General features: G+C 55.4%; 1 protein-coding gene across 2 annotated transcripts; it reads right to left on the reverse strand.

Moving 5' to 3' along the window:
- Positions 1–1,970: 1,970 nt before the first annotated feature.
- Positions 1,971–11,432, reverse strand: MCAT (malonyl-CoA-acyl carrier protein transacylase). Of its 2 annotated transcripts, XM_047740565.1 has the most exons (4): positions 10,408–11,178; positions 8,757–8,844; positions 5,854–6,071; positions 1,971–3,233 (listed from the first exon to the last, which is right to left on the reverse strand). In XM_047740565.1, the coding sequence occupies exons 1-4, from the start codon at positions 10,825–10,827 to the stop codon at positions 2,820–2,822; spliced, it is 1,140 nt and encodes a 379-aa protein (XP_047596521.1). In that variant the 5' UTR covers positions 10,828–11,178; the 3' UTR covers positions 1,971–2,819. The 2 variants fall into 2 exon arrangements, with proteins under 2 accessions (XP_047596521.1, XP_047596522.1); XM_047740566.1 differs by lacking the exon at positions 5,854–6,071 and having other exon boundaries at positions 2,982–3,233; positions 10,408–11,432.
- Between the last annotated feature and the right edge of the window lie 2,815 nt (positions 11,433–14,247).

Consider the following 14,247-nt stretch of genomic DNA (forward strand, 5'->3'; position numbering starts at 1 on the left):
TCTGATCGACCGCCTTGTCCGTTCATGCCCACCCGGGGCCGTGAGGAGCTTGCCAGTTTCTGCACCCAACACGAGGGGCAACCTCCTGACCTGCAAAGCCGACGTGGAGCTGGCCCTTGACTGATCTGCTCAAGACGGCCCAGCCTGCAAGGGGGAAACTGAGGCCCAGAGAAGAAAGGGGTCAGACCAGAGTGGCACTGGGGTCCTCTGACCCCAACCAGCCTGGGATCTTCTGCCCACTGATGCCTTCCAGTCCAGCCTGTGGGAGGGTGGTGAGACCAAGGCCCAGATGGGGAAAGGGTCACGGTCAGACCCAGCCTGGCTGATCCACGTGGCAACTTCCACAAGCTGCAAACAGGTGTTTAGCAACAGTGATACCGGAAATCATCCAACCCCAAAAAGGAAGGACTGGAGGCCCATCCCTCCTAGGAAGGGGGCAGGGGTGACATGGTCACCCAGCAGTCTCATGATCCCTAGACCATCAGCCCAGGATGCTCCCATCTCCTGTGGCCCCTCTGCAGCGGGGCCCAGGGGCACTGCCACGGGTTGGGGGGTGGGACACACACCCCTACCCTCTGGGGACCTGGGGTGGAGGCCGCTGGAAACAGTGAAGCCCCTTCCCAGAGGAGGTGACAAGGCTGCGGGGGCATGAGGGGCCCATCATCTTCAAGGTTTTAGAGGCTTTTGATTGCGGCCCTTAGTCCAGTCAAGATTTCTGGAGATGAGGGAAGAGCTGATTCAGAGAGCACGTGCCTAGGGAAGCCCACTCCTTCCAGGCACCCAGGTCTAGGCTGGCTGAGGGAGGCAAGCCGCTGGGAAGAGAAGCGGGCCCAGGGTCTCCACGGGCGTGGGACACAAATGTGGTAGCAGCTGTGATTCCTACCTTGGGGCCGGCCGGAACGATGGTGGCGCGAGGTGGTCTCCTCAAGGGGGCAGATGCTACCAAGGAACAGGCCCTCGCCCTGGGCCCTGGGCTCCCCCCAGAACTCCCCTCTCCACCCCGTGCTTCTGCCACTCACCCAGACTCAAAGTCTGCAGCGGGGGGGCGAGGGCCCATCAACCCGCCCAGGGCTCCCACAGTGGAGGTGAGCACTGCCTGCCCGCACCTTTGGGTTCCCCTGCTGGGCGGCCCCTGCAGTTCTGGCAGAGACGGTCATCCGCTTTCTGGAACTAACCTTAAGGCAGCACCGTATGCCCTTTGATTGCTTTTCCTTCTCCCTCTTCTGGCCTGGAGCCTGGCCGGGCCCTGAGGAGAAGGGCTGTGCCCAGAGAAGCAGAAAGGCCTGCCACGCGGGAACACTCACCCTCCGCCGCTTCTCCGGGGCTCCCTCACGTGGGACCGTGCTCTGCAGAGTGTGACTGCGATGCTGTCCTGCCCACAGCACAGCCAGAGCACCTGAGCCCAGACTACAAAGAGTCCCAGGGTCGCCAGCTACCGCAGCGCTCGGAAGAGGGTTCCCACAGACTCCGCACTCTTTAAAATAATAGCAAGGTTCGGGCAACCCTCTGGGTCCCCTCCCTCTCGGGGAGCTCTGTACTACTCCCCGAACTTCGCTTTGCTGCCCACCAAAAATAATAATAGCAAGTTTCTTTGCGAATGTTTGAAAATTTCTTAAAATGGAAGTTTTAAGAGATCGTTCTCCACTGAACTCCAGAGAACACAGACTCAGGCCATGGGAAAGATGTTTCCCTCGTCCTATGCAGGGCTCTCGGCCAGGGCTGTGGACACACGTGGGCATGTGGGAGGTCATGACATCTGGAAGGGCCCCTGGCGCAGAGTGGCCGGGAGCCAGGACAGCGGCCCACGCTGTGAGTGGCAGTCCCACGCAATGAAGGCCAGTACTGTGCAGAGGCTGACGGCGCCCCTGCTGAGAAACCCTGAAGAACTGAAAATGCGAAACCTACCCTGGATTTGACAGGTGTCTACACCACAGCCAACATTTATGGACAAACAGAGATCTCACACCCGGACGAGTTTCCCACTATTGCTGACGGGTGAAAAAGCCACTGAGATGTCCAGAACGTGACTTCTCCTTGTTATCAGCGGAGCCGCACATGTCCAGAACCTTCGTCGACTCCCGGGGTGTGGCTGTGCCATGGAAGGTCACAGGCACGGAGCAGACCCTTAGCGATCACCGCCTGCAGGGAAACAGGGCCCTCAGCCGGCCTCCTGAAGCCCTTCCTACCTGGCTAAAGACCTCTTCCCCCCAAGGGGGAGGTCGCTCCCTCACAGGTAGCCGGCAGGCGCTCAGTACTGGCTGTTGAGAAGATAAACCAGTGCAGGACGGAGTCTCCCAGCGATACAGTGTGGGGTGGACAGAATGGCCACCAAGGCCAGCTACATCTGGAAGCCCTTTGCTCTCAGTGACGAAAAGGCTGAGATTCCGGCTGTGGGGGCGCATGGGCTCGTGGGGCAGGGCGCGACAGGCCACAGGCTGAGCCTTCCCGGCCTCCTGAGCACACCTACGGGCCAGGTGGTCTCAGCCTGTTTTACAAAGGAGCCCAGAGGTATGAGGTCTGCCTCCGGGGTCCCTGGAACTCTTCTGACCCTGCTGCGGCTTCCCCCCAACCCTGGAACACATCTCAGGGGAAGAAACAGACCTCGGCAGGTCAAGAAATACTTGCTTTCCGGCTTTTTATGTGGCCTTCAAAGCACTTTGCAAACAGGGCCTCTCAGTCATTTGGACAAGGAGGCCTAGGGACAGACGGGGCAGGTCCAGGCCCGCTGCAGCGCCAACTGGGTCCCCTTCTCCCTCCTAAGCTGTGCCCCTGCCACCCCACGCACCAGGAGCTCCCACCGTGGGGGCGGGGGGCCTGGTCTAGGTCTCGTCATCCTCCAGCACCTCCACGTGCCGGTACGACCTCCAGGCCTGCAGGTTGCAGCTCTTCAGGACGGCTCCCAGCTGCTTCCCAGGCCCTACCTCGAAAGTCTGGGGGAACTCCGTGCCCCTCTTCCTCTCGTAAATGGCATGCATCGTCTGCTCCCACTTCACCGGGGAGACCACCTGCCGCACCAGCAGCTTCTGGATGTGTCTGGGGTGCATGTATCTGTTCCCGTCGACGTTTGAGTGGACGGACACCAGAGGCTTCCTGACACCAATCAACTTTAGAACTTGTTCGAGGGGCTCCAAGGCCGGCTCCATGAGGCGGGTATGGAAGCCCCCGCTAACGGGCAGCATCTTGGTGCGCCTGAAGTGATACTTGGAGGAATTCTCCCGCAGGAACTGCAGCGCCTAGAAGGAGAAGAAGTTTTAGCCCAGGACATCTTAGGAGAGGAAACGCCTGGCGAGGCGGCCTCCACTGGCCCCAGTCCTGCGGACAGAAGATGCTATGGGCACGTCCGCACGCTTCACCCCACAGACAGCTGCGAGGACGGACTCCCTTCCCCTCTTTTTTCCAGTACAAACCAGTCGTGTACACGGCGGCCCGGAAATCCTCCTCTGGGGCCATGACCGTTCACACGGCCCACCCGGGCAGGTGGCCCCGATGGGGCTGAAAGGCCGAGGCTGGGGAGCGTGTCCACCCCAGCACCCACTCCCATTCAGCCTCTCGCCGTCTGTCATCCACAAAATGAGCACAATCTCAGCAGCTTCACGGGGTTGCTGGGAAGCAATGGGACGGGAGGTGTGAAGGAGTCTGACAACGTGAGAACACACTGTCTAGTGGGAGTTTTCAGTTATAAGCCCGCCACCCTTCACAGCTTCTAACAAGCCCGTTTTCTTACTACGCCGTAACCCTCGAGATGAAAATTCTGGAGACTCCAAGCCTCGTGTCTTTCGATCAGAAGCCCATCATCTGAGCTTACTCTAAAGAAAGGAGCTCTGTCTCCTGGAAGCCAAAAGCCTTGCCTTGAAGGGCGTCAGCTCAGACGGGGCCTCCCAGGCTAAGAGGCCCAAACTTGGCCCTGTTTGCAAACAACATAATTCACAAATATTTAAAAAAATATTAGATATTCTTAAGAGACCCTAGGCCTCCAGGACACGGCCTGGGGCCTGGCACCCAGATGGCCCTTCCCGCTGAAGGGCTTCCTGTGGCTGATCTGTCTGTCGCCGTCTCTCTGTCCCTGTCTCTGGCCTGTCACCATCCGCAGCGGCGCAGGGGCTGGGCCCGCTGTTCCTGGGAAGACCGAAGGTGAGTCAAGGTCCCAGCGGCTGCCTAACCTGGGGTGATTGTGCCTTGCCTCTCCGTGCCTCAGTTCCCTCATCTAGAAAAGGGGGAGCACCCTAGTTATCTCACAGGTTATCAAGGGAAACTCTGGCGCCCAAGTGCTGCGTGACGGTTAACAATTGTCTTGTATGCCGAGCCCATACAGGTCCACTGGGAAAAACCATGTGACGGGATGGCTACGTGTGCCCCCAGAGGGCAGGAAGGGTTCGGATGTCCGGCTGGATGGCACTTGTTCACCCGTCTCAGTGGGCCCTGCCCTGCAGGAGGCCAAAGCATCATTTCAGCATCTCCAAGTGCTTTCCACGTTTAAGGCCTCTGGACTCATCCTGCCCACATCCTAGGTGGGGCCCACAGGAGTAAAGGCCAAGGCCACAGCCTCAGGGCCCAGGAGGCAGAGGCCAAAGGTTTTTTGTCCCATCATCCATGGTTGCAAAGGGACCCTCCTGCTTAGGGAAGCCCTGCCTTCATCTGAGCTTTTTGCTTTGGCACTGAAAGGCGAACGCTGAGAATCCGAGGGGTTGTTCACCCACGCACCCAGCTGTCTGGGGGCTGCGCGAGGAGATGCCAGCCCTTGTTTGGGGCCCCTCCCCACCCACTTCTGGGGTTTCCAAGGCCATTAATGGGAACGAGCAATGAGCTCCACAAGCAGCGTGGGGCCACGGTCACCCATCTTTCCGTCCTCTCAGGACTGTCACAAGAGAGACTCACTGGTTCCGAGGAGATTCACATAGACACTGGGCAGACGGACAAGGCCTCATGGGATGGGAGACGGAGTGCAGTTGAGTGGACAAGGAAGAATGAGACAGACTGGAGCTCTGTTCTGCCGCCACCATCTCTAAGCACTAGCCTCTCGCTCTGCCTCAGCTTCCTTCCACACACATGCATGGGACTCCCTCCCGGGGAGCACCAGGACGCAAGCAAGGCCTATAGGACTCGAGTGGTGTAGACATGGGCCTTGCAGCTGTAGCCCCTTGTGCAGGATCCAGCATGGACTCACTCAGCATCCCGGGGCCAGGACCCAGCTGTCCTTTGACATCGGCTGGTAGCGGCCTCCCTGCTGGGGACACCCCCTTCCCACAAACACACCCTCCACACACCATTCCCGGTGTCACCTCCTGAGGCCTCCTGGCAGCCAGCCTGACCCCCACTGTGCCCCAAACACACAGTCACCCGTTCCTGGCTTATCGGTCCATGTCCCCTCAGTGCTTGTTACAGAGGAGCTGCTTGAGAAATGTCTAGGGAAGCGTGAATGAAAGGAAGTACAGAAGGAAAGAAAAAGAACTTGAACTTGGATAAAAGCAGACCCCTAAGACAAGGCACAGTGGGGCGGAGTAACCTAGCAGGAATGGCTCCTCCTTTTGCTAAGGGAGCAACCAAAGGTTGTGAGAACCCCAGAATTTACTACAGGAAGGCCCTGGGGATCATCTGGTCCAACCCCTTTACCTTCTAGGAGGGCGGGGTGATTTGCTCAAGGGCCTGGCCTATGCATGGTGCAGTGGGGATGGCATCCCAGCCTCTTGCCTCCCTCTGCAGGGCTCGCCCCACCCCTTGCCCTCAAATACTTCCCACAGACCACAGCTTGGCAGAGCACCCATCACACCACCATGGGCTTCCTAGTGTGGGTGGGACAGTTCCAACATTCTCTGCGGACTGGGGTTTAGGAAGGCTGTTCCCATCAGCACCAACCTCCAGGTGTCCTGAGATCACCCTGCAATCAGGAAAGAGGTAGTTGGCCACCTCGCACACAGGGTTCTCTATGCCCAAAGTCTTGCAGTGCTCCTGGGCTTCCAAACACGCAATGTTGAACTTGGACCGAGGCTGGCCGAGGACAGACAACATCCCACTGGGGACAGCTTCCGACGCTTCCTGCATGGCCTCAGCTCGGACTTTCACTGCATACAAACCTATCCAGAAAGAAGTACATTTGGAAAAAATCAGGGCATGTGAGGAAGATGGGGGAAGCCCAGAGCTGTGAGACGAAGCACGAGTCCACACAGCGTGCTGGAGAAGCGGACGCTGGTAGTTATCAGCAGTCCCCAGGGCCACGGTTCTTCCTACCTCTATCTACTTTGCCAAGACGGCACCACCATCCCGAGAGGTGGGCACCGTCCTTGGCACTATACACATGAAAACACGGAGCTCGCAGCCTTCAAGCTGGCTTACTGTGGGACGGGATCCTCAGCCAGGTGTGATTTTACCTCAAGGCAAGGTCTGGGGGCACTTGTGATTGCCACAACAGCCGAGTGTGTGTGTGTGCGTGGGGGGGGGCGCAGGTATGTTTGCTACGGACATCTGGGGGAGTCAGGGATGCCGCCCCACATCCTACAACGCAGGGCCCCACCACCAAGTTAGTATCTGGTCCAAAACGTCGACATGCTGCTGGTGAGAAAGCCTGGTGCGGGCAGCGGGGTGCACAGGAGCAGACTCTGAGCCACATACAGTGTTTTGGACAAGGCATGACCTTTCCGGTCAAATTTTCAGTGAGCAGAATGAGGATGATACTAATCTGCCTGGATTGTTGTGAAAACTGGGAATGAAAGTTTCAGTACCACAGGAGTCCCCTACATCAGGCCTTACTGCCGCCACTTGGAGCTGGAGAAGCTGCGGCTGCCAAGGGCAACTGAAGAGCAACGCAGAGCCCTGGCGCGTGCGGCTCAAGTGCAAGGTGAGAGGTCTGTGCCCGGGGCAGGCAGCTCCAACGATCGTGATGTAAGAAGGCCTGTGACGACTGGACATCTGTCCTCCCGGTCCTGGGTCCGCTCCCTGAGGGAGGGGATGACGGGGCCAAGGAGAGGTTAAGGGACTAGTCCAGAGTTTCCTGGGACCACAGAGAGGCTCTGAGGGCATGGCCTGCTCCCCTCCTAACACATCTGCCTTCCCTCATCACCTACATACATTTGTACTGGACTCTTGGCCCCTTACACAGACAGGGAGCAAACGGCGGAGCAAATACAATGACAGCCTGAGGTACGAAGTAGCTGAGAACCCACAGGAAAGTGGAGAGGGCACGGGGAAGTCCTCCCGTGCAGGCATTAACAACTGCAAAATGTCAAGTGAGAAAACACAGGACATACACAGGCTCTAGCTCTGCATTTATGTGCGCAGAAAACTATGTGTGTATAAAACAGTTTTATTCGGAGATGTGCATATGCAGCATTTTTTTAGCATTTCCTTAACCATGCTATAATGCTGTTATTTTAAAAACACTGAAGTAAAAAAAATAAAACACTGAAGTAAAATAAATACATAAAATACAATGTTTCAAATATGTAGTTCACTGGTAAACCACCAGCTTGCTCTAGTTTCAAAGCTTTCCCTCTGTCATTAAAACACCCCGTATCACTCCCATCTCTCCTCTCCTCTGCCCTCCACCCCTGGAACCTCTAGCTGCTATCTCTGGATTTGCACATTCTGGACATTTCACACAAAAGGGGCCTCCTCTCTCACCGAGCAGGCTTTGAAGGCTCATGTAGGTAGTGGATGGGGTAGTATCAGCCCTTTATCCCTGTTACGGCTGAAGGACACTCACTGCACAGACCGAGCATGATTCGTTCTGATGAGGGGCATCTGGGCTGTTTCCATCTTGGAGCTATTTTGAATACTGTTGGCAATGTTTGTGCAGAGGTTTTTCTGTGTGGACGTACGTTTTTATTTCTTAGGCATATTCCTGCAGAACCACTGGGCCGTAGTTCTGTGTGCAACGGCTTGAACCGTCAAACTGGTTTCCACAGTGGCTGCACCATTTTACACTCTCTCTAGCCACGTCTGCGGGTCCTATGTTTTCTTTCCTTTGTAAGCTTTTTATTTATTTATTTGAGGTGGGGGAGAACACAAAGGGAGAGTGAAAGAGAGAAGCAGGCTCTCCGCTGAGGAAGGAGCCTGATGCGGGACTCGATCCCAGGACCCCGGGATCATGACCTGAGCTGAAGGCGGAGGCTTAACCGACGGAGCCACCCAGGTGTCCCTGAGGGTCCGATTTGTTCACATTCTTGCCAACACTTATTATTCTTGTTATATATTTTTTAATCGAAGCCACCCTAGTGGGTATAAGGTGTGGTTTTGATCTGCACGTCCCTAATGATTAGTAATGCTGAATATCTCTATCTCTTCGCATGCCTGTTGGCCGTTTCTGTATATCTTCTCTGGAGAAAGGTCTGTTCACATCCTTTGCTCGTATTTAACTATAAGCAAAACAGTTTAACTGGTTTCACTATGAGCAAAAATCTTAAGTGAAACTAGTATGCTCATGATCAAACGTTCATTTCCTTTTTCACTCCACGACTATCTGCTGGCCATCTGTCATGTGACAGGCACTGGTGCTGTGGGAGTGGACTGAGAGCACCCAGGACAGGGTGGGGGACAGTCAAGGAAGGAGAGTTCAGGAGACTACAAAAAGAAAATCCCCAAGGAACCCTTCAGGCTTAAAAGGGATTCAAGGTGAAGTCTGGTCCTCCCAACGTCATTCTCACCCATGTGCTCCCTTCTCCATCACCTGAGTGGGTCCAGAATTATTTTTGGCAGTATCCTTAGTCCCCAGTGAACCCAGCAAGAAAACACCCCGGCACCAAACCAAACCCCTTCCTGTGTACCTTCAGAAAACTCCATGGCTCCAGCAAACACTAGGGCTGCGAATTCTCCCACACTGAATCCAGCAGCAGCAACACAGTTCTCAATCACCTGTAGTGACAGATGCAGGACATGAGGCCAAGGTCTAGGGGTGGGGGAGGGGGTTCGGTCGGGGGCTCTGCACTGCAAGCTGGCAGGGTGTTCAGAGGCTCAAGGAGCCAGGAATAGGGAGCCACCAGCCTGGTGCTCTGGCTAGAAGAGGACACAAACAGAAGTGGCCTTGACAAGCCCTGAACCAGCGCTTTTACTGATGAGGAACTTTGCTGGCGAGTTAAAGCCCGCTGCCTGATTCTGGTGGAGCCCTGTCTCCAACCCAGGGCTCTGGATCCTTCTGTCTCTGCCCTGGAGATGCCTCTCAGGCCCAGGGAGCCGGAGGGAGGTACACAGAGGAGTGACTCAGTCTCTTGAATTTGATTCTTAGCTTGGGAAAGTTCCCTAACTTCGAGCTTCGGCTGTCCATCTGCGGGTTGGGGAAAGGGCAGGACCTACCTCACAGGGCTCCAGGGATGACACCAAAATAATGTCTCTCAAGCGCTTAAGCACAGACCTGGCCGAGGGTAAGGGCTCCGTGAATGCCACGACCACCACTTCACTAATTCTGTTACGTGTCCGAGTCTCCTTGCCTCACCCACAAAGTAACTGTGTTTCCCCAATGCGGTTGTGAGAGTGGAGTGCAGGGTTCACAGCAGAAGCTTCACGTTTACTGTTCTGATATTATCAAATGATAACAGCCACCAATTCGCACCTTCAAGTGCAGTGACATAGTCACACCATCCTCTTAATGGGCCCTCATTCAAGGTTGGAGTTCATCCTTCTAAAATCATTAGTAACAAATGACTGAGGATCATTTAAAATCGTTCAGGGGCGGGGCGCCTGGGTGGCTCAGTGGGTTAAAACCTCTGCCTTTGGCTCAGGTCATGATCTCAGGGTCCTGGGATCCAGCCCTGAAGCGGGCTCTCTGCTCAGTGGGGAGCCTGCTTCCCCCTCTCTGCCTGCCTCTCTGCCTACTTGTGATCTGTCTGTCAAATAAATAAAATCGAAGGGCATAAGGAGGGCACTGATGGAAGGAGCACAGGGTGTTATATGCACCCGCGGAATCACTAACTCTACCTCGGAAACTGATAAAACGTTACATGTTAATTAACTGAATTCAAATTAAAAAAAAGTAAAAAGAAACACATACACAAAATAAATAAAAATTTAAAAATCGCAGCCCAGTCTCTGTAGGTGGGACATGCGACTCTTGATCTGGGGGTCGTGAGTTTGGGCCCCAGGGTGGGTGTAGAGAACAGTAATAATAATAATAGTAACTTTTAAAAAATAAGTAGAATAAATCGCAGTCCAGCCCAAACTCGTCAGCCGCTTTCCCTGCTGTTTTCCGCTCTGCAGCACCGCACTTAACACGCCCAGGCGTTCACACCGTGTTTTATTCACCAACCCCCTCCCCTAACGCGCGGGCCGCCCCAGCGCCGCGCCCCCCGCTCCCACCTCGGCGGGAACTCGACAAGCCTCCGCTCACTCCGTCCCACGTGGGAGCGCGCGCCTGGCAGGCGGGAGCCCGGGCACAGCGCGTCCTCCCCGGCGGGCGGCGGGCGGCGGGGCGGCGGGCCTCACCGCGGGCTGCAGGTGATGCAGCTTCTCCACGGCGGCCAGCGAGGCCACGAAGACGGCGGGCTGGCAGTGCGCCGTGCGGTCCAGGGCCTCCTGCGGCCCGTGCAGGCTCAGCTCCAGCAGGTCGTAGCCCAGCACGCTGCGGGCGGCGGCGTAGAGCTCGCGGACGCGCGGGTAGCGGAGCAGCCCCCGGCCCATGCCCACCACCTGGCTGCCCTGGCCCGGGAAGAGCAGCACCGAGCACTGGCCCGGCGGCCGCCGCGTCGCTGCCTCCCGCGGCTCTTCCTCCGCGGCCGTGGCGTCTCGCAGCAGCTCCGCCACGTCCACGGCGCGCGGCGGGGGCAGCGGGAAGTCCGCGGCGCCGCGGCGGCAACCCGCGCCCCAGCCCCGGGCCCACGCGGCCGGCGCCACCCGCAGGATCATGGTGAGGCCCCGGCCCTCCGCGCGTTACCGGGGCGACGGAGGCCGGGGGGCGGTGGCGCGGCGCGGTCCCTGACGCATTTCCCGCCGGGCGGGCCGCGGCACCCGGGGGCGGGAAGAAAGGTTCCGCGCGGACGAGTTCCGGCCCCAGGCGCGTAGGGAAACCCGCGCAAGAGCGAGGAAAGCCCGGGCCGCCCCGCCGTCCTCCCGCAGATCCTAAACGAACAGCGAACTCAGTGTCTCGCTCTTTCCACCTCGCCTGTGAGCGGGTTTGAGACGGTTCCGCGTTGCTTCTCCGTCTGGTTTCTCAGCGGCGCCGTGCAGTCCGCAAGCGAGCAGCTCTGCCCCCGTCTCCCCTGCAAACCGCACGGGACCGCGGAAGCCGCCGGTTCGTATCCGCCCCCCGACAACGCCCGGGATATTTCTTAGACATCAGCTTCTTTGATGCCTCGCAGCAGCGCGATGGCGGGTGCCGCTATCTTCCATCCCTGGTCGAAGGCTCCAAGACTTGAGGCGCAGGTGGTTAGAGACGGAAGCGGGATCCGAGACGGGTTCCGGGCTTCGGAGCAGCGCGGGGAGGCGGGGTCCCGGGGGGCTAACTCCGACCTCACCCCCTCACCCCCACCTGCCCTCTGCTCCTCTCTCGTTCCCTGCCAGCCTGCCTGCGGGCCGGGGAGACCAACAGACACCCCCACGCCCCAACACACACTCATAACGAGAAAGATCTAGACGGAATTACACCAGCAAAGCGACTTCAGTGAGTTTGTCTAAGAATCGGATGCGCAAAGCCCTAACTCTCGGAACAGCCAATGCAGCCTGCCTTTTGACAAGGAAAAAATGGGGGAAAAGCCCTATATTCGACGAGAGGAGATTCGTTAAACGGGTTACGGCAAACCTATACCACTCTGTGGTCATCAAAGACGCGGAGGAGATTCTCAGGTTAAGACATGAGCAGAGCTCACAATGCCTGCAGAAGCCCATAAATCCGCAGGAGGGGAGCCTTCTAAAGAGGGGAACCTTCTAATCCACAAGGACTGGGAGAACAGGAAAGGAAAGAACCCTTACAAGCTGAAAAGCCGGAAGACCAGTATTACCTGACTTAGCTGACTCCAGACTGACACATTATTATTATTTTTTAAAGATTTTATTTATTTATTTGACAGATCACAAGTAGGCAGAGAGGCAGTCAGAGAGAGAGGAAGGGAAGCAGGCTCCCTGCTAAGCAGAGAGCCCCATGTGGGGCTCGATCCCAGGACCCTGGGATCATGACCTGAGCTGAAGGCAGAGGCTTTAACCCACTGAGCCACCCAGGTCCCCTGGACAACCAAATTCTTCTGGACAGTGTGGAGAGCTGAGCCACCGTCCTCCATACAAGAGCCTTCTCAAAAGCATGGGGACTGGCAGCTCTAGCCGCTTGTAGAGCTAAGGGTGAAAGAAGTTAAAATAAAGAGGATTATTTGAAGGTGTCTTTGAAGAACAGATCTATAGACCCCTGTCTCTAGCCACTGAGTGGTGCCCCTCCCTCACTCTGGCAAACATCTGGGGTTTAGCTCTGGAAAGGGCTGGACGGGCCAGGGACAGTGGTGAATGTGGGTACTTCGCCAAAACAGGTGAATACTGAATGCGGGGTGTTCTCCCCCACTAAGCTCCCAGAAACCCAAAGCTAGACCCTTACCCTCCACACAAGTGACTGAGGGACCCTGGAGAATCTGACCAGTCCAAGAAGAAATCTGAAAGACATTGACAGTCCCAGAAGTACCCAGACAAATGGCCCCCCAAGTTCCAACTTACAGTGATGCTAAACCAACAAATGCCGTCCATAGACTTATTTTCTTCCCTCCTAATCATGAGCAGCCAGCCAAGAATTCCCAAGCATCTGAGGAAAGCCTCTTACAACAGAAAACAAAACAAAACAAAAAACCCACAATGCATAGGTTTTAGATACTGAGAAGAAAATAATTTTTTTAAAAAGATTTATTTATTTATTTATTTATTTGACAGAGAGAGATCACAAGCAGACAGAGAGGCAGGCAGAGAGAGAGAGAGAGAGAGGGAAGCAGGCTCCCCGCTGAGCAGAGAGCCGGACGCGGGACTCGATCCCAGGACCCTGAGATCACGACCCAAGCCGAAGGCAGCGGCTCAACCCACTGAGCCACCCAGGCGCCCCGAAAATAATTTTTTTTAAAGAAAACTATCACAGATAGTAGAGAGGTAAGAGAACTGGCTGTATCCATGAAAAATGAACAGAAAGTTATATTCAAAAAGAACATTTAGAAAGCAAATAAGAATCTCTTGGAAATTAAACACAGTAAAGCAGTGGGGTGCCTGGGTGGCTCAGTTGGTTAAGCGTTTGCCTTGGGCTTAGGTCGTGTTCCCAGCCTCTTGGAATTGAGCCTCCCAGCGGGCTCCCTACTCAGCAGGGAGTCTGCTTCTTCCGTCCCCCGTTGCCCCTCCCCCTGCTTGTGTGCGCGCTCTCTCTCTCTCTCTCAAATAAATAAATGAAATCTCAAAAAATTTCTAAAGGAAAGCAAAGTCATGTTTAACTCACAAGTTAAATGAGAGGTGACCTTGGGGTAAACGGAGCAGAGAGAATACCAGGAAGCCCCTGGGCCATTTCACCTGTTCCTTAACCTGGGGGGTGGACACGCAAGTGTCTTTTCAGTATTATTTTACAGCGTACAGTGTTTTATATACATTTCTGCTTGTATGGAGCATTTCACAATTAAGAAAACCAAGGCAGCAAATGTTTGTTACTGTAGAAAGGGGCATCTGATTTATTGTAAGGGGAAGAAAAATTATAAAATCATTTGTAGCATGAAGGCATTCTTGTAAAGATAGGTGTGATATGCTTAGAAAAAGTCATGCAGGGGCACCTGGGTGGCTCAGTCCTTAAGTGTCTGCCTTCAGCTCAGGTCATGATCCCAGGGTCCTGGGATTGAGCCCCGCCTTGGGCTCCTTGCTCAGCAGGGAGTCCGCTTCTCCCTCTCCTTCGGGCCCTCCCTCTCCCCATGCCCATGGTCTGTCGCTCTCTCTCTGTCAAATAAATAAATACAATCTTTAAAAAAAAAGAAAAAGTCATGCAAACACTCACTGAAGTGTTGACAGTACTTTGCTCTAGGCGGTGGGAGAGGAAGTTGCTTTATTTTTTTTTCCTCTGTGTTTTCCAATTCCTTTGCAATAAATTTGGGTTACTCATGTAATTAAGTAAACACATAAATAAAATACAAGGATATACTGTACTTGAATCACACTTGGAAACAGGAAGCTGAATGACCCACCGGTTAAGAGTGCAGATCCTGGGGGTGCCTGAATGGGAATCCTGACTCCAAGGCTGACCAGCTGTGTGACCCTGGGATGTTCCTTATCCTCTCTGAGCCTGTGAAGTGGGGTTAATCCTCCGGGGCTTGGGAGGGTTTTGCTTGT

Source organism: Lutra lutra, chromosome 8 (genome assembly GCF_902655055.1).
Source record: "Lutra lutra chromosome 8, mLutLut1.2, whole genome shotgun sequence".
NCBI classification, from domain to species: Eukaryota; Metazoa; Chordata; class Mammalia; order Carnivora; family Mustelidae; genus Lutra; species Lutra lutra.